We start from the raw sequence: 23,739 nt of genomic DNA, 5'->3' as shown, positions 1-23,739 counted from the left end.
TGTTGTTCAATATAATTTTAGGACAACTTTGATGAAATGTGATGATCCACTTCAAGTGTTCAACTGTGGTATTCGGAGGAAGCTTATTGAAGAGAACTGAAGGGAAAAAAAAGATTTCCTTCATGTTAAAATTCTCTTGTATTCAGTGGAAATCATACTTGCTAATTACGTATGTGTTTCATTACATTCATTTACATCAACATACTGAAATAATAGTCTCAGCAACGTCTGGTTCAATTACTTGCCTAAAAATGTAGTGCAAGTAGAGTAAAGTATCTGTTGTCAATATTACTCAATGTATGAGTAAAAAGTAGACCTTTTAAAAGTACTCAAGAGTAGTGAGTAGTGAGTATTACTAAGCTGTAAAAAGCTGATGCATTTACATGTCATTTGTGGATGTGTTTAAACGTAACATTCTGTAGTGCATTTAGTTATTGCATAAAACGTTGATATTTGGTTGATTTTAGGTTGTGTTGGAAAGTGACCAAAATCTAACGACGAGCCAACATCTTAAACCAACTTCATATTGACTTCAAATACTGACATTTATTCGTCAGGTATGGCAACCAGAATCCAACGTCTGATAGACATCATAGTGGTAGCGTCCACACAACATCAAGCTGTAACATCATTAGACGTTGATATTTAGATGATTTAAGGTTGGACATTGGACATTGAGGTCGGCCTGACGTTGAGTTCTGACGTCAACCCGATTTTCATTTCCAGATAAAATGCAACGTCCCCACGATGTTGGGGTACAACGTCAATCTGACATCATGTTGACGTCTTGTGTCTGCTGGGTGTTTAAGGCCATTTCGGTAATCATACAGTAAACATCCGTCATCTTCTCATCAGTGACATGCAGTCTAAACATTCTCTGGGTCAATGCATGGACACAATGCGTCTTTTTGGACACTTTAATGCTTCCAAACAGTTTTCTGCAATTATAAATTGCCTGTGTGTTAAGGTAGTTCATTATGATGCGATTTACTGTCTATGTGCAATTTGATTGGACAGGAATTACAAGACTGATTTTTCTTCTCAGCCAATCTCCATAGACAAGAATAAATAAAGCAGTGACTGCAGGTTGAAGGAAAGTAGTGGAGTAAAAGTACCGATACAGCACTAAAAATGTACTCAAGGGAAAATAAAAGCACACATTTTTAAAACTACTTAGTAAACTGCAATTCCTGAGAAAAACTACTCAATTACTGTAGTTTGAGTATTTGTAATTTGTTACTTTACACCACTGAACAGAGTGCATCATAATTGTAATATGTGATGACTTACAATAACTGCCTTGTGTGCAGGAGATCTAAAGCTTGACATTTTCTGTTATTATGCGTTTTTATAATATTTTATAATAATATATATTTTTAATAGATTCTGAAATGAACTTATTGTTGTTCTCACTATTTGAGACAGTTTATGTAGTAACATTGTAGTGGCTCAAACATTACAGTAACTCAGCTTGCCGTTTTAAACTTCTCCATCATCACTGTTTGTTTTACATTTATTTTTAGTTAATTTAATTTTTTTATTATTAAAATATGTACAAACTTAGTAGAAACATAAACATTATACAATATTTTAAAAAGTGAAAAAGAGTATTCTAACAGTATTCACATAACAAAGGTTTAAATTGGTGTAAACGTAGTATCTAGTGGTAAAACATTATGTAGCCTGTAATAGCTTTTGCTATACAGTGTAGTGTCTAAAATCTTTTATAAAATAATTCCAGGTTTGGCCTAGCTTTAGCCCATTATTTTGCTTACATGAATAAAATATTTTATAAATAAAATTTGTATAAGAAAGTACATTATATTATAATCAATACCATGCTGGAAATGCTATGCCTAACATGTGGTGTCAGATTTGCAATTTCTACCAGTTATGGGACACTCACATTGACTCCATTGTCAAAAAAGCTCAACAGAGGCTGTACTTTCTTCGTCAGCTGAGGAAGTTCAACCTCCCAAAGGAGCTGCTGAAACAGTTCTACACCTCCATCATTGAATCAGTCATCTGCACATCAATAACTGTCTGGTTTAGCTCAGCTACTAAATACGACCTCCAAAGACTACGTCGAATAGTTCTGCTGAGCGAATCACTGGTACAACCCTTCCTACTCCACAAGAACTGTACTTATCCAGAGCGAGCAGAAGGGCTGCCAAAATCACTCTGGACCCCTCACACCCAGCACACTGCCTCTTTGAACTTTTCCCTTCTGGTCGACGCTACAGAGCACTGCGCACCAGAACAGCCCGACACAGAAACAGTTTCTTCTCTCAGGCAATCCATCTCATGAACACTTGATGATAATAATTGTGAAACCAACATCACTACTTGCTATACATTTTTATACACATATACACTTATTTAACAACACACTTTACATGCCAATTTGCACATAACAGCTGCACATATAACGTTGTATATAGTAATAAACATGTACATACACTTGTCAATCTGTATATTTGCACTCACTACTTACTTCTATTTCTTAAAATATATTTATTATCTGTTTTTTGTCCTGTCTCTGTTATCCTGTTGCACTGTAGAAGCTCTGTCACCAAAACAAATTCCTCGTATGTGTGAACATACCTGGCAATAAAGCTCTTTCTGATTCTGATTCTGATTATTGACAGTCTCCATCTAGTGGAAAAGCAGTGTATTAATCCTGGTGTTCAGGTGTTTGATATTTTAAAATAATTTAAATATTGTTCTTTGTTAACTACGAAAAGTCATCAACATGTAATTAATAGGCCTATTCCTGATTAAAACCTTATTAATATTCATCACCCAACCCTTTGTCACAGGAGTTTCGCACAAGGTAAACTGGGTGGTCTGATGTAATGAATACAATCTAGAAAAGGATCAAACTTATATGGCTCAGTGGTTAGCACTGTCGCCTCACAGCAAGAAGGTCACTGGTTTGAGTCTCGGCCGGGCCAGTTGGTATTTCTGTGTGGAGTTTGCATGTTTTCCTCATGTTGGCGTGAGTTTCCTCCGGGTGCTCCGCAATCCATGCGCTAGTATGTGAATGAGTGTGCATGGGGGTTTCCCAGTACTACGTTGCAACTGGAAGGGCATCCGCTGCATAAAACATATGCTAGAGGTTCATTCCGCTGTGGCGACCTCTGAAATAGAGACTAGCTGGTTTTAGCTGGTCATTTTTCAGCCCGACCAGCTAAGACCAGGTTGAAAATAGCTGGAAACCAGCCTGGAAATGGGCAAAACCCCTCTAAAACCAGCCTGGTTGACAAGCTAAAACCAGCCAACCAGCCTAGGCCGGTTTAAGCTGTTTTTTTTTCCGGCAGGAAAGACCAAAATAAAAGTGAAATAGTTTAATTAAAGTATTCACTAAAATAGCAGTATACATTTTTTTTGTAGGGTAAACTCTATGAATTAATTAAAATTATATTTATGTAGCATCATTTGCTCTTGTAACTTAGATGTGTTCATTTGTAATAATAATAGTAATACAATAATAAAAAGAAGTTTGGCACGAGGCTTAGTAAATCGCTCGCCGAGCTCATCGATCTAGTCATCATGCAGTTGCAGCGTCATTGTGGGCTGCCGTTTGAATGAAGTTAGTAGACACACAAATCTTCCGCATCCCAACATAAACCCTTTGGATTTGTGCTGTGTTTAAGGACAAGCAGACAGAAAGATGCCCGTATTTACAGGTACGTCCACGTTACGATTTAACAAGTCATAGTTGGCCTATAAACGATAAGAGATGCTTGAGAAGAGTGAGCGCCGTTAGCATGAAACATTAGCTTCAGGCCTCAGTTTATAGTGGCTGTTGTAAAAACACGTTGGAAGCTAAACAAGAAGTGGGAATGCTTTGGGAATCGTCATGGGGTGACGTTTATGTAGGAGATTTAATATAATGTTTATTTAATACAATGTTCATGCTGTGATTTGTAAATGAGCTGATTGGAGGAGTAACGTTAGTGATACAGCATGTCATCTCGCCGGCTAGTTTGCTCTCAAATAACGTGGTTTAAAATATGGTTAAAATCTATAAATCAACATACTTTACATGTTTTACTTTTCCAAATGTAATATTAAAACAGAACAACATGTAGATTTTAAATTGGATGCTTAATGCCTTTTAGTTGTAACTAGTGTGCCACTTAACAGGTGAGTGGTAGATTTACTTGTTTACTACATTACCGGTGATAACTATTGAGGTAAAGTTGCTTTAATATTCGCACATTCGTTCAATTTAACAGGCCCTATATTGTTAACCACGCTTATTTGAATAATCGCATTTAGGTATGACTTACAAACATTATTACCACTATTTATTGACTGAACAATGTTACTAGTTATCAAGATGTCACGTTTTTGTTGTACGATATATCGTAGCAAAATATATCGCGATAAACGATATTATTGTCATTTTAAGACCATTTTATGCCACTCATTACTATACCATCTACTATAATATCATCACAATGCAAGTACGCTTTTCCAAAGAACACATCAAATTTTATTTTTAAGAATATTTCATTGATTTATAGTCATTTTAACAATTTAATAATCCGGCATTGGAATCAAAATGTGAAAACGCATATCATAAACAAATAATAATAAATGTTAACAAAGGTAAAACATAACAGAGGCTGAGATATCTGCTACCAGATCTATTGTCAGCCGTCAGACATTAAAATGAAAGTATACTATAGTGATTTACAGTAAATACTATAGTGTTTTTTTAACCATACTGACACCACCAATGGAGATATAGATGTTGCACAGTCATATGATTATGTTTGGGCTATATATATATATATATATATATATATTGCATCAGTAAAAATGATTGAGGTCATGTCCATGTGTTGTGCGATAAGTCCATATATTGATTATTGTAACAGACCGTTGAACTAACATGATTTCCCTGTTTGTAATTGGCAAATAATACTTTTCTGAAATTATAATATTAAGGATACCTCAATTTTATAACTTGGGTCTATGAAAGCTAATACTCTTACTGTAAAAATAGCATTTGTATGACTTTTTTGAAGAGAATAGTGTCTTAAATGTGGTTAGTTTGTCTTGTTTCAGTTTCACAGGTCAGTTATGTTAGTGCTAGTACAAGAAATGAGCTTGCCAAATGAAATAAAGTTGAGTAATTGACGATTAAATTGCCATTTACTCGACTTTATTTCATTAAACAAGTTCATTATTCAATATATGCAAAATGTCGACAGGATAATAAATCTGGTTACCGAGACATGATGTTTCATGACTTTTTTTTTTAGTTGTGTTTATCAGGTGAGTGGTAGATTTAACATTACTTGTTTACTATATAATCAAAGATAGCTCTATTAAAGCTATATATATTAGTCTTATACTGTATTAACAACCTTCATGTGTGTGTGTTGTTGTTTTTTTGTAGAGATACTGTCTTTAATGTGGTTAGTTTGTGTTTTAGTTTCATGGGTAATTTACGTTAGTGCTAGTTCAAGAAATGAACTTGCTGAATGAAATAAAGTTGAGTAATTGACGATTAAATTGCCATTTACTTGACTTTCTTTTATTAGGCATGTTCGTTTCTTCAATAGAGTCGATTAAATTACAGTTAAATTGCTATTTACTCAACTGTAATTTATTAGGCAAGTTAATTTCATCAATATAGCAAGTTAAATGTCTACATAATGTTAAATCCAGTTACTTTCAAACTCTAGAAATCAGGAAAATGTGTGCACATTACTTAAATAGTTCAGTGTGTATTTCATTTTGTGTGTGAACCACGTCCTCGGTGCGCTGGGCCTGGACAGAGAAGCACGCGGGGTTGATGAAGCAGGAGAATTGTCGTTGTATCGAACACTTACCTCAGACGAGCGAGTAGGGGTTAAGAGCATAGCCTTGAGCCCCTCTCGCTTCATCTCCAGCGAGCGAATCTGGGACTCCACTGCTTCCAGCTCCAGCGCCTCCATCGATGCTTCTCCTGCGCTCAAGGACAGACACGCAAGCGACATTGTACAAGTGTAGAAGTGTCGAAGTGTCTTAAAATATCTGTAACTTGTAATAAATAAATAAATAACTTGTAGAAGTGTCTTAAAATATCTGGTCAAATATTGTTTACTGTCATCATGACAAAGATAAAATAAATCAGTTATTAGAAATGAGTTATTAATACTGTTGTGTTTAGAAATGTGTTGAGAGAATCTTTTCTCCGTTAAACAGAAATTAAATAAAAAATAAACATAAACAGGGGGCTGATAATTCAGGGGGTTTAATAATTCTGATTGCAACTGTATATTATATGAGAGATCTGCTTTGTTTACCAAATAGGTGGATCTTATTGTATTTGCATTGTAAACATTAAATAAAAGTAAAAAATGTATTCTTTTTTTATTTCATTTATTAAGTTTCTAGTATTAAGTTTATTTCATTTATTAAATCATTCCACATAAATCTGCAGATTTTTAACAAAACTCTCAGAAGAAATAGCAAATAATGTCTGCAGATTCTGTTTTGCCTTGCGCATAGGCAAGTTGCAAGTATGTGGACTGGTACTGATTAAACTTTACTGCGTCACTGATGCATGTCTATTGTTCATTTGTTTCTGTAATATCACAGTGAATGTGAAATGGGGAAAGGAGAAGTTTGATGCGGTGGAGCTGAACACGGAGGAGCCGCCCATGGTGTTCAAAGCCCAGCTGTTCGCTCTAACAGGAGTTCAGCCAGAGAGACAGAAAGTCATGGTGAAAGGCGGGACGCTGAAGGTATAGAGCCGTGACCTCTGACTGAGAGCATTACTGTTATTTGGCTTCCTCTGTTATTGCGGGTGTGTGACTTAATTTTCTTTTGTTCTCCAGGATGATGAGTGGGGCAATATCAAGTTGAAAAATGTGAGTATGTTGCTATAAATACTTTCTATTCAAGTTCAAGAGCTCAGATTTCCAATATTAATAGTTAAAGGGAGCCAAAAATGAAAATTTACTCCAAACCTTTATGAGTTTCTTTCTTCTGTTGAACACAAAAGAAGATATTTTGAAGAAAGCTGAAAAACGGTAACCATTTACTTCCATAGTAGGAATAACAAGTAGAAGTCAATGGTTGCTTTTTTTCAGCTTTCTTCATGTTTAACAGATGAAAGAAACAAGTGAAAGGTGAGTAAATAATGACAGAATTGCCATTGTAAGTGAACCGTCCCTTTAAATACAGAAGCATTTGGTCCAAAATACAAATTTTAACAGTCAATTATGTTATTATCACAATGTTTGGTCCAGTTGTTTACGTCACACATATAACTGGAAATGTGAAAAGTGTTTATATAAAAACCAAAATTGGTGCTGAAACTAATAAAAAGCAGCTAAAGCTTTCTTATTGGCTACTTGAATTGAAAGCCAAAAAAGATTAATATTTACCATCTGCTTTGATTAGCCGTATTCAATTTTGATCAATTATTCACAGAAAACGCACTATATAAATCTGACAACCACTGAAGTCAACGTTTATGCATATGAAAACGATACCCAGTCTCAAAGGGCCTGCATTAAAAAAAAAAACTAGCAGATTTCTATGAAAAATAGCAGATGAGACGCAATGCAGCGCATCGAATGTAAACAGTGATACTGAGTCGCTGACAGTAAACGGATACCTCTTTCTGTTTCTGAAGTACTGCACGCGTCTGTGGATGCGTGTGCTGTAGATATGCTGTTACTGTATTATTATTCATGCCGTGTTAGTTTCAGCTTGTTGTTATGAATGTCTGGTGTAAACCAGCAGTACTCAGCGAGACCTGCCTTTCATAATTTTGCCATGCTGAAGAGTAATTTCAGTAAGAGTAAATAAGAGTATTTTATAATTAAAATATACACTTTAAGGAAGCGCAACTATTCGGCTTTATCTTTGCATCATTTAAAAGCTTTGGATACTCCCAACTCTTTGCCTTTTGTAAATGACAGATAGTACTCTTAGCAGCATGAAAAACAAACGTATTAATATTGTAAAGCAAAAAGCGCTCTCATAACTATGAATGAAGCTGTCATTATTTCAATGAGTTCACTTTAGATTTTTTTGCGAAATTTACCTATATATATATATATATATATATATATATATATATATATATATACACACACACACACACACACACACACACACACACACACACACACACACACACACACACACACACACACATACATTTTATATATATATATATATTAAAAAAAAAAATATATATATATATATATACATACATACATACATACAAACATACATACATATATATATATATATATATATATATATATATATATATATATATATATATATATATATATATATATATACATATATATATATATATACATATACATATACATATATATATATATATATATATATATATATATATATATATATATATATATATATATATATATATATATACATATACATATACATATACATATACATTTGAATGTAAATTCAAATTTGAAAAAAGATAATCTAGTAAATTAAAACTGTGTGCGGAATAAACCATTTTTCTATTAGGTAAAATTAACCGATCATGCTAATGTTTTTGTTTCATTAAAGGGATAGTTTACCCAAAAAGGATGATTCACTCACTGTTTACTCTCACTCAAGTGGTTGCAAACCTTTATGTTGAACACAAAAGAAGATATTTTGAAGAAAGCTGAAAACCTGTAACCATAGACTTCCATAGTATTTCTTTTTTCTACTATAGAAGTCAATGGTTACCGGTTTTTAGAGAATTTTCTCATGTTTCATCCTCTTCACTCTACAAAGTTCCTTTTCACCTTTTATGTCATTTAACTTCCTTTATTTTGCTGAATAATGCATAACTCTACCTAAGTATGGTGGAGTGCAAATACTGTTTGGTGTAGACTTGAAATGTGTGTTTTGATCAGCTGAATGGATGTTTTGGTGCACGCAGGGCATGACTCTTCTGATGATGGGCTCTGCTGATGCTCTCCCTGAGGAACCTGTCGTTCGACCCATGTTTGTAGAGGACATGACGGAGGAGCAGCTCGCATCTGCAGTACGTTATCGGCCAGCAGATTTTGTGCAACATGACAAGATATAAAGTTGAAGTCAGAATTATTAGCCCCCCCTGTATATTGTTTGCCCCAATTTTTGTTTAACAGAGAGCAGATTTTTTTAAATACATTTCTTGACATGATACTTTTATTTTTGTCTTATATCTTTATCTTTTGTCTTCATGACAATACATAATATTTGACTAGATATTTTTCAGGACACTAGTATTCAGCCTAAAGTGACATTTAAAGGCTTAACTAGGTTAATTAGGGTAAAGTTATGGTAATTAGGCAAGACATTGTATAACAGTGGTTTGTTCTGGAGACAATCCAAAACAAATATAGCTTAAAGGGGCTAATAATATTGACCTTAAAATGGCTTTAAAAAATGTAAAACTGCTTTTATTCTAGCAGAAATAAAACAAATAAGACTTTCTCCAGAAGAAAAAATATTGTAGGAAATACTGTGAAAAATTCAAACATCATTTGGGAAATCTTTGGAAAAGAAAAAAATCACTGGAGGGCAAATAATTCTGATTCAACGGATCGAACATATATCAGTGTTGCAATTCTAAGAAATATGTGCGCTATTAATGAAGCAAATACATCTTGTTAGTTTTTGATGCATTTTCCCTCTTCATTTACAAAATCACGATATATTGTGGATGGTTTTCTTGTGATTTATCGCTTATATCGTGATTATCATTATCAGGGTCAAAATATCATGATAATATTGTATTACTGTACCTAAATATCTGACTACTTATTTCCCTTTTATCTTTGCTATATCTTATTTATTTATTCTTGCAGTTTCTTTGATGCACTCCTCTACAAGATTATTCCAATTAAAGTTAATTATTTTACCTCAAATCGAGCTATTGAAGTCGTCTGGTGAAAATATATTATTTATATTGCGATATGAATACGTCACAATGTCAGATTTTTCCAAAATCATGCAGCCCTGATATAAATATAATTATTATTAATTGAATTTATTTGCAGAAATGGTACTAGATTGTGATTTCCAGGTCAGTTTTATTAGTTTTCCCTTTTGAATGCTTCTGTTGAACCACAATTCTAAAGCAATACCCTATTTTCATTATTTTTAGTCATTTTTTTAGGGTACCAACATCTGTATATTGTTATCAGGATATGAAGTTACTTATATCAGGATATGAGATTTTCGTTATATTCCCCAGCTCTAATGGTGTTGTTAAAATATCTAGCAAGAATCACAGATGAGAAATCATTTCTGAAACCTTTTGTCATGTTCAGATGGAGTTGCCTTGTGGATTGACAAATCTGGGCAACACGTGCTACATGAACGCAACCGTGCAGTGTTTACGCTCTGTCCCGGAGCTCAAAGGCGCTCTCAGGAGGTACAGTCTCACACTACAAAGACTTAATTACTTGTAAGGCGTTTGTGTTATTAATTTGTTTCTATTTGTAGGTACTCCGGTGCCTTGCGGTCTTCCGGAGCTAACGCACCTTCCCAGTACATCACAGCAGGTAGTAAACTCTCAATGTGTTGTGGTTTTACAAAATCAACTTCAATATTTCCAGTAGGGCTGCACAATGTATTGGAAAAGAATTATCATTATCGTGATAATAGTATATGCATAATGACTAGACACAATATGCATGTCACAGATAATGTTAATCCAGATCTGACCAATCAGATGAAGCCTTCACTATCTTCATCCGTTAACATATAATTGGAAAACCATAATTGGTTAATTGGAAAAGGCTTTGGGAAAGATATTTGAATGATAAACTTCTGGAATATATTTTAATTTCACATTTTTATTCACCAAATAGTATATACTTCTAGGTTTTAGTATATGTTGGCAAATATTTAGATTCATGATAGTAAGCAGCAGGACTATTGACCTCCATAGTAGGGGAAACATACTATGAAATACAACAAGAACCTACACTGGTTAGCTGTTCTGTGCTTGTGTTCTCAGCTCTGCGTGATTTGTACGAGTCCATGGACAAGACCTCTTCAAGCATTCCACCCATCATTCTCCTGCAGTTCCTGCACATGGCCTTCCCACAGTTTGCAGAGAAAGGAGACCAGGGCCAGTACCTCCAACAGGTCAGATGATGACGTTTTAGCTCATATGTTTTTAGTTGAATACATTCAATATTCATTAAAACATAATTTTAACGTATTTTTCAAATATTTTCCAAGTGCTGTTTAACAGAGCAAGGGAATTTTTTCACAGTTTACACTTTAATAATTTTTTTAATCTTATTTCTTTTAATTTGTCTGGAAAACAAGCAGTTTTAAATGTTTTACAATAGTTATTAAGCTCAATATTATTAGCTTCCTTTAAGAGTGCATGTGTGTATATGTATATATGTATATATATACATGTGTGTGTATATATATATATATGTGTATATATATATATATATATATATATATATGTATGTATGTATGTATGTGTGTGTGTATATATGTGTATATGTATATATGTATGTATATATATATATGTGTATATGTATATATGTATGTATATATGTGTATATATATAATGTATATATGTGTGTGTGTGTGTATATATATATATATATCTCACTTTAAGCTAAATCTTAATATTTTGAAAAATATCTAGTAAAATATTATGTACTGTCATCATCATCATGGCAAAGACAAAATAAATTAGTGATTAGAAATGAGTTATTAAAGCTATTACATTTTTTAAGTTATTATTAACCTATAATATGTGTTTGTATTACTTTTTAATGTAGTTGAAGAAGAAAAAAACCAATGTATTTTTATATACATTTATCCTGCACCTTATCTTGATTTATTTAAACCCCTCTCCTTCTTTTCCCAGGATGCCAACGAGTGCTGGGTCCAGGTTATGCGGGTCCTTCAGCAGAAATTAGAACCTCAGGAACCAGAAACCCCAATGGAGGCAAGACCACTGTATTGCATATTCAAACTATTTCATTATAGAGATAGCAAATAAGAGACCCCTAAAGGGATAGTTCACCAAGAAATAAAAATGACCTAATCATTACTTTGCATGTGATGATGATTTTTGGCCGTACTATCCCTTTAACGTACACATTTTGTATATATTTTTGGAAACAAGAAAAGATATATTAATACTTTTGTGTGTGTGTGATGTTTTGATCTAATAACAGACTGATGGCGATAGTGAAGCGGCTGCCTCCACAAAAAAGAAGAATTTCATCGATCAGTATTTCGGTGTTGAATTTGAAACTTCGTATCCTTTTAAAAGAGCGCGCTGGAAAATTGTTGCCTGGAAATTCTGATATGAAGGTTACAGATTTTTTGTTTGGTTTTGTATTTTGGGGAATTATCCCGGAAGTGCAACTGGTTATTTTTAATTTTAGTTCTTTATTTTCTCCTTTATTGTCACTGTATTGTTGGCTACATGTAGAGTGTATGCTTAAGAATTTTGTCTTGTTTTTGGTTCAAACATCTAAAAATTAATAAATCAAGAAGTATTTTCTAGACCAGTAGAAATTATCTCGTTTTCAGACAAAAAAGGGTCGAAATTAGGTGAGATTTTCCTTTAAACAAGCAAAATAATCTGCCAATTGGTTAAGCAAAATAATCTTGTTCTCAGATCGAACTAAAATAATTTTGCCTACTCCATTGGCAGATTATTTAGCTTGTTTCAATTAAAAACAGACTTAATTTAGATTTTTTTTTTGGCTTAAAACAAGACAATAATTTCTAAGTGTCTAGAAAATGCTTCTTGATTTTAGTATATATATATATATATATATATATATATATATATATATATATGACTAGAAACTATACAGAAATGTACAGTTGAAGTCAAAATTATTCACCCTCCTGTGAATTTTCTTTTTTTTTTTTTTTTTTTCTTTTTTTTTTTTTTTTTTTATATTTCCCAGAGTAAGGAAATTTTCACAGTATGTCTGATAATATTGTTTCTTCTGGAGAAAGTATTTGTTTTATTTAGGCTAGAATAAAAGCAGTTTTAATTTAAAAAAAAAACCATGTTAAGGTCAATATTATTAGCCCATTTAAGCAATATTTGTTTTGGATTGTCTCCAGAACAAACCACTGTTATACAATGACTTGCCTAATTACCCTAACTTTACCCTAATTAACCTTGTTAAGCCTTTAAATATCACTTTAAGCTGAATACTAGTATATCTAGTAAAAGATTATGTACTGTCATCATGGCAAAGATAAGAGTTATTAGAAATGAGTCATCAAAACTATTATGTTTAGAAATGTGTTGCAAAAATATTTCCGTTAAACAGAAATTGGGGAAAAATATACAGTGGGGCTAATAATTCTGACTTCAACGGTATATATCAAAAGCATGGCCGCCCTCATCTAATGCACTGAAATGACCATTATGTGCTTTGTATACTTGAACTTTTCTCCAGTCCCATAGATCTTGTACATCGTTGCCATTTTAATCTCCTTAACCGCTATGTGTTCAGTATGAAATGTACCGAGGCAGAGGACGAGGAACCGACTAAAGGCACAGAGAGCCAGCTTCAGCTCAGCTGCTTCATCAACCAGGAAGTCAAATATCTCGCCACTGGACTACGATTGGTGAGTCAATGTTCTGTTAATTGTGGGAAATCCCACTATTGTTCACATGTCCACTGTTAATCTTTACCTCTCACTCTTCGTATCTAGAGACTACAGGAGGACATCACAAAGTTCTCCCCATCCTTACAGAGAAATGCCCTCTACATCAAATCGGTGAGTCATTTTTGGAGACACTGCTCGCTGCAGAGCCATTTGAGCTCCAGCGAGGGGGAGCTTGAGCTCTCGCTCCTTCTCCTGTAAGCTGTTTTAATGCGTACACCCAACCCCCAGTGATATCACTCGTAGAAGAAGTGCAAGGAAGGAGGAGCTGGAGCTCAAGCTCCCCCTTGCTGGAGCTCAGCTCTGCCCAAGTGGCTCTGCAGTGAGCACCACATTTGTGGCGTCAGTAGAAAATGCGGTCCCACTTATATTGGGGTCTTAACTAATATGCACTTACACTGAAATGAATCATTTATTACCATGTACTTAATGTGCAAATAGGTGTTTTTACATTCGACTTATGATTAAATACCTGCATGTAATTACATCTGTAATCAATTTCTGTAATTACACTGTTGAGCATCCATTACACCTTAACCAACCCTTAAACCTACCCATACCATCAAACCTGTCCTTAACCCTACCTCTACCCCATGTCAAAAGCACCTCAAGTGTTCTGCAATACATTATTAAGACATTTTACTTATTTTTTGATGCAAGTACATAGTAATTGGACACTTAAGGACTCCTCTCACCCTGCTCACAGACTGTTTTCTCTCCTGCCTTCCGGCAGGCGCTTCAGGCTTCCCCGGACAAAAACCAGCAGACTGAGGAACAGCTTTTTCCCCAGAGCTGTCTCCCCTTTGAACTCTGCCCCTCACTGACTCTTTTGCCCCCCCAATACACCCCCCACACTCCTCTAACTTATACTCCTCACAATCACTGATTCACTATTTAACATTTGCACATTTAAAGTTTGCACATATTCATTGCACTGATTCATTTATTTGAACTGGACATACCCACAGCACATGGACATTTGTAATTATGTTTATCTATCTGCCACTCCTGATTATTAATAGCATCCTGTACATATATTCATTTATTGTAAATCTGTTCATAGCTAATACAACCTGTATATAATGTTGATAGTACATCCATCTGTAAATATCACCATAATTGTTCTATAACTGCACTTTATAACTTATACCTGTATCCTGCACTTGCTGCTATTGCACTGCTGGTTAGACCCAAACTGCATTTCGTTGCCTTGTACTTGTACATGTGTAATGACAATAAAGTTGAATCTAATCTAATCTAGTATAATTAAGGCCACCTAATACAAAGTGGCACCGAAAGTGCTTTCTGAGATTTTTATTTTGTTGTGTGACACTGAAATGAAGTCATGCTTCTGTTTTTCAGTCCAAAATCAGCCGTCTCCCGGCGTACCTCACAGTTCAGATGGTCCGGTTCTTTTATAAGGAAAAAGAGTCTGTGAATGCCAAAGTCCTAAAGGTAGGTCAATTACTCTAGAGTGAGGGCTGGCGGTTTGGCCTAAAATTAAAATCTCGATTCATTGAACATTTTACCTCGATTACGATTGATGAACAATTATTTAATTTATCTATTTAATTTTTTTGCTCTCATAGTTCACTGAGAAGATTTGAAAAGTAAATATGCTCACATATTACAAGTGAGAGATTTTGAAATAAAGGATGCATTACTTGACTTTAAAATAATTGAAGGAAACACTAGCTATGTACGATCCATGATTATTCATTGAACATCAACGTTGAACAACTGAAATTAAAACACACATTGCCTAAAACCAAAACTTTTTTTTTTCTTGGAAAGTGCACTTTTGCAAACATAAATTCTTTTCAAAGTTTTTCATATTAAAATGAGAAAATAAGCAGTATATCTCCTGAATAAAATAACTTTTATATGCTGTAAATAATATTTCAAACACTGCATTTCTTTTATCTTCTGTAAACAAATATTTTAAGTTAAATAATCATTTTATTGTAATAGAAATATGCTGTCTGGAGGCATCTCTGGTGCAGTTTCCAATCATCGTCAATGTAGTGCAAACATGTGACGTGTAGTTACATTTTTTTGAGAGCTGCACGAATATGCGACCGCATGAAGGCTACGTCGGACCATACTCATGCATCAACGCAGAAGTATAAATCAGGCTTAACAGAACGGGCTCGCATGACTCCACATGCGGTACGGAATATAATTAAAAACATTGACCTGCAAAAATTAGATTGATTACAGACTCAGAATGTCGATTTGGATTACTTTTTAATTATTCGCCAAGCCCTAAGTTGGCATATATAGTGTTCTGACCAAAATGTCTGTACATTTAACTATCCATTCAACTTTTTAGCTATTCATCCAACTTTTCTTATTAGCATTTTGGAGTATTGCATAAAAAAATTCTTAATGCAAATAGAAAGATGTGCATAAACTTTGAAATGCGCACAACTGAGCAGGATAAATTGAGTTGTATTATATCTGATAAGCCAAAAATGAGCATAAACTATGATCCAAACACATTTACTGAATACATTCCAGCGTGTGATTTTGTTTTAACAGATCATGTGATGATAAAAATGCATGATGGGATGCATTAATGAGCAAAGCAGCGTTTCCTGCACATTGTAAAACATCTGAAATGTTGTTTTGCTCAGCTAAAGTCTGTCATCACAGTGGTCCAGTATTATCATTATTATTACCTCCAGAACTGTCTTGAGTGCCTCATGCCTCCAAAAGCCACCGCATTGCGTTCATTGTATTTCGGCTTCTGAGGCGCACATCATATATTAGAGAAGAAAAAATACAGAGGTGGCTTCTCCTACCTCACAAAACTCCATTTTTCAGGTTGAAATTTGGCTCCAGTTCATCAGGGAGTGACCATTTTGTTCTCTTTGACTTATTGGATGGAAACGGTGCTTTATTGGCAAATGTTTTGTGCGATATTCCAGTTTAGTGCATGAATTGCAATGAAATTGGCGTCATTGGATAGAAACACGGCTATCGATTTTAATTATCTCTTTTCTTTTCTGCACATTTGCATATCCGTATCAGGATGTCAAGTTTCCTCTTATGCTGGACGTGTACGAGCTGTGCACATCTGAACTGCAGGAGAAGATGGTTTCTCTGAGGTCCAGGTTTAAGGAGATGGAGGATAAGAAACTGGAGAAGCAGCAACAGTCTGAAGTAAGACAACCCCATCAATTCAAGCATTGTTTTAAAAGCCGTCTGTAAAATAAGTAACATTTTCTTCGTCTTCAACAGCCGAATAAGAAGCCCGGGGCTCCAAAGGAGACTAAATATGAACCTTTCTGTTTTCCAGATGGTAAGTACTTGGTCAGTACGTTTACATGGACACCAATACCCCGATTTTACACTGGGCTATAACGTAAAATGGGAACATGAAAGCAACAATGTTTTATTTGGATTCACATATGGTGCGATCGTGACGAACACGAACTGTTGTTGCGTAAAACGCCAGATGAAACTAGCGTTGAATGCTGATGTTATGATGTTAATCGAACTAGATACTATATCAGTTTCCCAACCCTGTTCCTAAAGGCACACCAACAGTACACATTTTCAAGCACTCCTTAATCAAACACACTCAAATCAACTCATCAGGACATAAGAAGAGACTCCAAAACCTGAAGTTAATAGGTCAGATTAGGGAGACATCCAAAATATTTGTTATTGGTGTGCCTCCAATAACACTGTTGGGAAACACTAGGCTATAACATGTAAAATGGGAACATGAAAGCAAAATTCAACACATGTAAACACCGTAATCATATTAATGTTTTATTTGGAATCACATATGGTGCGATCGTGACGAACACGAACTGTTGTTGCGTAAAACGCCAAATAAAACTAGTGTTGAATGCTGACGTTATGACGTTAATCGAACTAGATACTATAACAGTGTTTCCCAGCCCTGTTCCTAAAGGCACACCAACAGTACACATTTTCAAGCTCTCCTTAATGAAACACACCCAAATCAACTCATCAGGACATAAGAAGAGACTCCAAAACCTGAAAGTTAATGGGTCAGATTAGGGAGACATCCAAAATATTTGTTATTGGTGTGCCTCTAGGAACACTGTTGGGAAACACTGGGCTATAACATGTAAATTGGGAATATGAAAGCAACATTCAACACATGTAAACACCGTAATCATATTAATGTTTTATTTGGAATCTCAAATGGTGCGATCGTGACGAACACGAACTGTTGTTGTGTAAAACGCTGGATGAAAGTAGCGTTGAATGCTGACGTTATGACATTAATCGAATTAGATACTATAACAGTGTTTCCCAACCGTGTTCCTAAAGGCACACCAACAGTACACATTTTTTTCAACCTCTCCTTATAATATTGATTCACACCCAAATCAACTCATCAGGACATAAGAAGAGACTCCAAAACCTGAAAGTTAATGGGTCAGATGAGGGAGACATCCAAAATATTTATTATTGGTGTGCCTCCAGGAACAGTCTTGGGAAACACCGGGCAATAACATGTAAAATGGAAACATGAAAGCAACATTCAACTCATGTAAACACCGTAATCATATTAATGTCTTATTTGGAATCTCAAATGGTGCGATCGTGACGAACACGAACTGTTGTTGTGTAAAACGCCAAATAAAACTAGTGTTGAATGCTGACGTTATGACGTTAATCGAACTAGATACTATAACAGTGTTTCCCAGCCCTGTTCCTAAAGGCACACCAACAGTACACATTTTCAAGCTCTCCTTAATGAAACACACCCAAATCAACTCATCAGGACATAAGAAGAGACTCCAAAACCTGAAAGTTAATGGGTCAGATTAGGGAGACATCCAAAATATTTGTTATTGGTGTGCCTCCAGGAACAGTGTTGGGAAACACCGGGCAAGAACATGTAAAATGGGAACATGAAAGCAACATTCAACTCATGTAAACACCGTAATCATATTAATGTCTTACTTGGAATCTCAAATGGTGTGATCATGACGAACACGAACTGTTGTTGCATAAAACGCCAGATGATACTAACGTTGAATGCTGACGTAATAACTTTAATCGTACTATATGCGATAACAGTGTTTCCCAACCCTGTTCCTTTGTTCCAGTACACATTTTCAACCTCTCCCTGATCAAACACACTCAAATCAACTCATCAGGACATAAGAAGAGACTCCAAAACTTGAAGTTAATAGGTCAGATTTGGGAGACATCCAAAATATTTATTATTGGTGTGCCTCTAGGAACAGTGTTGGGAAACACTGGGCTATAACATGTAAAATGGGAACATGAAAGCAACATTCAACTCATGTAAACACCGTAATCATATTAATGTCTTACTTGGAATCTCAAATGGTGTGATCGTGACGAACATGAACTGTTGTTGCGTAAAATGCCAGATGATACTACCGTCGAATGCTGACGTTATGATGTTAATTACACTATATGCGATAACAGTGTTTCCCAACCCTGTTTCAGTACACATTTTCAAGCTCTCCCTAATCAAACACACCCAAATCAACTCATCAGGACATTAGAAGAGACTCCAAAACCTGAAGTTAATAGGTCAGATTAGGGAGACGTCCAAATATGTACTGTTGTTTAGTGTGTACTGTAGTGTGGGGAAACACTTTTAATATAACATGTAAAACGTAAACATGAAAGCAACATTCAACTCATGTAAACACCTTATTCATATTACTGTCTTATTCAGATCAAGGCAAATAATTTAATCACTGATGTCCATGTAAACATAGTCATAGCAGAGCTACAAGAGTGTTTTCATGTTACTCCTGACAGTAACAATAATAATATATAAACGTCTCTCCGTAGACTTGGGCTCCAACAACAGTGGCTACTATGAACTGCAAGCCGTTCTGACGCATCAGGGCCGATCCAGCTCATCTGGCCACTATGTCGCCTGGGTTAAAAGGAAAGAAGGTCAAGTATCAACGTTGTCTATTGACCTCATTCATTATAGGGAGAAATATGTCAGGATTTCAGGTTTCCCTTTGTCTTGTTAGTCTGATCTGTAAAAACTAATGCTGATGCACAAATTTCTGCGTGAAATGTGCACATGGACCTTTGATGAATAAATGATGATTCAATCCACTGAAAAAAATTCAAAAACATTATTTATAAAGAATCCTGCATACAATTATATATGTTCTTTATTGAAAATGACATGAAAATTAACAAGACATATATATATATATATATATAGAGAGAGAGAGAGAGAGAGAGAGAGAGAAAGAGATATATATATATATATATATATATATATATATATATATATATATATATATATATATATATATATATAGACATATATATATATACAGTTCTGTCTGGTTCTCGAATCTGATTGGCTGATAGCAGTGCGATATTCTGCAATAACAGCACTTGTACAGCCTCCTCACCCTTGTGCATCACTCCGCCCACATAGAGTGACAGCAGGTCAATAAACTCATTACAGTTTGACAAATATTGCAGCTGTTGGACAACATAATGTACTTATGAGACTATTTTTGTGGAGAATGTAGTTGTTTAGATTGCAATTATGCATGTTATTTATAAGAATAGTGCCTATTTTAAATATTTATAATTTCGGAGATTCGTCGTGTCATTGAGCAGAGCAAAGACGATTGACGTTCTGCCACAAGATGGCGACAGAAACCACATAAGCCATTAAAGGTGTAAAACTCAGTGTAACGTTCAAACTACAGCTGAACAAATCATTATAAAACAGGGTAGTGACATTCTAAGTCAATCTCTCTCTTTTTTATGTTGTAGTGTTGTATTTATACCATAGTAATCTGCTTGTGTTTGCTTGTCTTTTTCAGGGTTAATTATTGTGATCTCCTCATTGTAACAGAGAAACACTGGGAAATCTCTGTAGACTGATGACATTTCATGCCGTTCAGCCGTATAATCATAAAATGTGAACAAAATCAGCTGTTTTGTCATAACTTTAGACCAGGGGTCACCAAACTTGTTCCTGGAGGGCCGTTGTCCTGCAGATTTTAGCTCCAACCCTAATCAAACACACCTGAATGAGCTAATCAAGGTCTTACTAGGTATTCTTGAAACAATCAGGCAGGTGTGTTGAGGCAAGTTGGAGCTAAACCCTGCAGGGACTCCGGCCCTCCAGGACCGAGATTGGTGACCCCTGCTTTAGACATTACGCTAGAGAATCATTCAAACACTAGCTGTGAAGTTATGTTTGTGAAATTAGCAACGATTCCTGCTGTTCTGACCATCAGCTGCAGATGTGAATGAACGGCGGTAGAAAATAGTTCTTCATACAAAAGGATTTTTCCGTGTTAGATTTTCTTTTTTATATACACGATTATGCTGTCGAACTGTTGCAATATCACACACGTAGCAGTGCGATTATGGCTGTATATCAGCACTGCTGCTAAGACGCCACAGGCTGAGTGCCTTAGTGTCCCACCAGTGCCGATATACAGTCAAATTGCACGTGTGATATTGCGTTTATACAACAGTTCGACAGCATAATCGTGTATATAAAGAAAATCAAACACGGAGAGTCTCAGAAACCCTTTTGTATGAGGAACTACTTTGCTATCCTTATAAACTGCTTAGTTACAATCTAAACAACTATATTCTTCCATAAAACAGCCTCAATAGTACATTATTCTGTCCACCAGCTGCAATATTTGTCAAACTGCACACGCACACACTGTATATGAAATTATTATTATTTTTTTGGTCTGTTTCTAGTCCAAATATCAACATATTCTTTATAAAGACAAGTAAAAAATATCTCGTTTTCAAAAGTAATGTCCCACAATTGAGTTTTCCCTTTAAACAAGCAAAATAATCTTGTTTTCATTTTGTTTTAAGATTCTTTTGCTTGTTTTTAGAAAAAAAACTCACTTCATTTTGCCATATTATTTCTGAAAACGAAACAATATTTTTTTTTCTAGTCTAGAAAACACTTCTTGAGTTACGAATTTGAGATATTTGGACTAGAAACAGGACAAATATATCTAAGAAAAGCATTTTTTTGCGGTGCAACCCTATTCCTGAACGTTTCTAGCCATTAAAAAGCTTGCTTAAATACATTAATTAAGATTAGACATCAGCTCTCCTCCTCCATTGGAAAGTTCTATCTGATTCTGACTTTTCTCTCTCTCTCTCCGTACAGACGAATGGGTGAAGTTTGACGATGATAAAGTCAGCGTGGTGACGCCAGAGGACATCTTGAAGCTGTCCGGAGGTGGAGACTGGCATATAGCATACGTCCTGCTGTACGGCCCTCGACGTCTGGAAATGCTCGAGTAACACTGACGAAACTTAAACCTTAAATGCCATTTCAGAGCACTGTCTGTATAGATGTGCAGAATAAATTTCTCGTGTCTTTAAAAACATGACCTTAATATTTTCTAAACTGCATCAACACAAGCAGCATGTCGGTTGAGGGGGTTTTTCCTCCCTTTCACGGATGAAAGATTGCTGGACCCGATGATCCTTATCTGGACTTCTCATTTTTTATTTGTAATGTTTTCTATATGCATTTTCTAAGCTTGTGTTCACTCTCAATACAGTATCCCAGGAGAATTAGTGACTGTGTATTAAGATGTTCATCAAACGGAGGTTGAATGATAGCAGGATCTCATCCAAAGAAACCTGTCGCTCACGAGGACGTGTTGTGTGTAGATTGGAGTGTAATTAGCGATGGTTGATTTCGTATGGAAGCACTTTGCGAGGATGTCTTTAAGCTCACGTACTGCTTCTGTCTTCAAGCCTACCATGCAGAAAATGTAACTCGTCTGTCCTCCAATACAATCAGAAAACCTCCGAGAGAGAGTTCTGTAAGTTATTGACTGCTCGCTTTTCGTAAACGGTGAGACCCAAATAAAGCCACTGACACACGTTGTTTTACAAATAGATTCATTACAAATGAAGGTTTATTCCATAAGCACACACAAAATACAGTTTAAAACCAAAACGAGACGCTTTCGTTATGTTTCGCTGAGATTATCTGCGATGTTGTTGAAACCGGCTGCGTTCAGTGCCGAGACCAGGCTCTCCATCGTTGCTTGGGAGCCTTCTCTGTCCTGCCAGGCCACTAGAAGCATTTTGGCCTGTAGATCCACATCTTCGCTGTCAGACTCGATCACCCTTATCTCCTTCTCGCTCATTTCCAGATGATCCGCCAGCGTTTTCCACTGGGACCCAAGTTTAGCCGCGATTTCGTCCATTTGACTGTTGGTCACGGCTTTGCTTTGAATGCTGGGACCTGGAGAAAAAGAAAAAACGTTCACTTAAAGTCTGCACCAACCTGAAGCTACAACCATTTTTTCCCCCCTATTGTAATGCAGTTCCAAGAGAAACAGAATATTAATATACATGTAGATTTTGTTAGCTCACATTGCTACTTTTGTGGTGAACAACTCATCTGCGCATGTCATTAAGAACAAAACAATTAGCTTTACTTTATAATCTGAAATTAAATTTGAAAATGCTCTTGTTTGTTTTCAGTTTAATTCTCAGATTAGGTCTGTCTGAGATACTGGGCGTGTCTTACATACTTAACCACGCCCCTCCAGCTGTCAGTCACCAAACAGAAATGTTGAGGAGGAGGAGTGTGTTAGGTTGCATTAACTCTCCCCAAACCCCTTTCCAGACATTTCTGAAGGAAATAACTACTTCACATCCAATCAGCTCGCAGTAGAATAAACAAGCCACGCCCACTGTTTCTCAATATTCTGTTTCTCTAGGAACTGCATCACAACACAAAATAAATAACGGTCATAGTTTCAGGTTCAAGGCGACGCAGTGGCGCAATAGGTAGTGCTGTCCCCTCACAACAAGAAGGTCGCTGGTTCAAGCCTCGGCTGGGTGAGTTGGCGTTTCTGTGTGGAGTTTGCATGGGTTTCCTCCACAGTCCAAAGACATGCGCTATAGGGGAATTGGGTAGGCTAAATTGTCCGTAGTGTATGAGTGTGAACGGGTGTGTGTGGATATTTCCCAGAGATGGGTTGCGGCTGGAAAGGCATCCGCTGCGTAAAAAACCATGCTGGATAAGTTGGCGGTTCATTCCGCTGTGGCGACCCCGGATTAATAAAGGGA

At 35.6% G+C, this 23,739-nt stretch overlaps 2 protein-coding genes across 2 annotated transcripts in view; one reads left to right on the top strand and one right to left on the bottom strand.

Moving 5' to 3' along the window:
- The first annotated feature begins 3,542 nt into the window (after nt 1-3,542).
- usp14 (ubiquitin specific peptidase 14 (tRNA-guanine transglycosylase)) lies at nt 3,543-22,539 on the top strand. The gene is made up of 16 exons (XM_056470823.1): nt 3,543-3,689; nt 6,601-6,746; nt 6,840-6,872; nt 8,930-9,034; nt 10,308-10,411; nt 10,483-10,541; nt 11,000-11,130; nt 11,879-11,959; nt 12,192-12,274; nt 13,500-13,614; nt 13,702-13,767; nt 15,016-15,108; nt 16,687-16,818; nt 16,897-16,957; nt 19,474-19,581; nt 21,812-22,539. Exons 1-16 carry the CDS (start codon nt 3,674-3,676, stop codon nt 21,946-21,948), a joined length of 1,470 nt encoding a protein of 489 aa, XP_056326798.1. The 5' UTR covers nt 3,543-3,673; the 3' UTR covers nt 21,949-22,539.
- The window catches only part of thoc1 (THO complex 1), an 18,871-nt gene continuing 17,671 nt past the window's right edge, over nt 22,540-23,739 (bottom strand). The window contains exon 21 of the mRNA XM_056470813.1: nt 22,540-22,906. Coding sequence (XP_056326788.1) covers nt 22,629-22,906 — 278 coding nt within the window. The 3' untranslated portion in view covers nt 22,540-22,628. The remainder of the gene's footprint in view (nt 22,907-23,739) is intronic.

The sequence above is a fragment of the Danio aesculapii genome, chromosome 2 (genome assembly GCF_903798145.1).
Source record: "Danio aesculapii chromosome 2, fDanAes4.1, whole genome shotgun sequence".
Taxonomy (NCBI): domain Eukaryota; kingdom Metazoa; phylum Chordata; class Actinopteri; order Cypriniformes; family Danionidae; genus Danio; species Danio aesculapii.
Note: the sequence above shows the minus strand (reverse complement) of the source record. Positions and strands in the feature narration are given on the sequence as shown.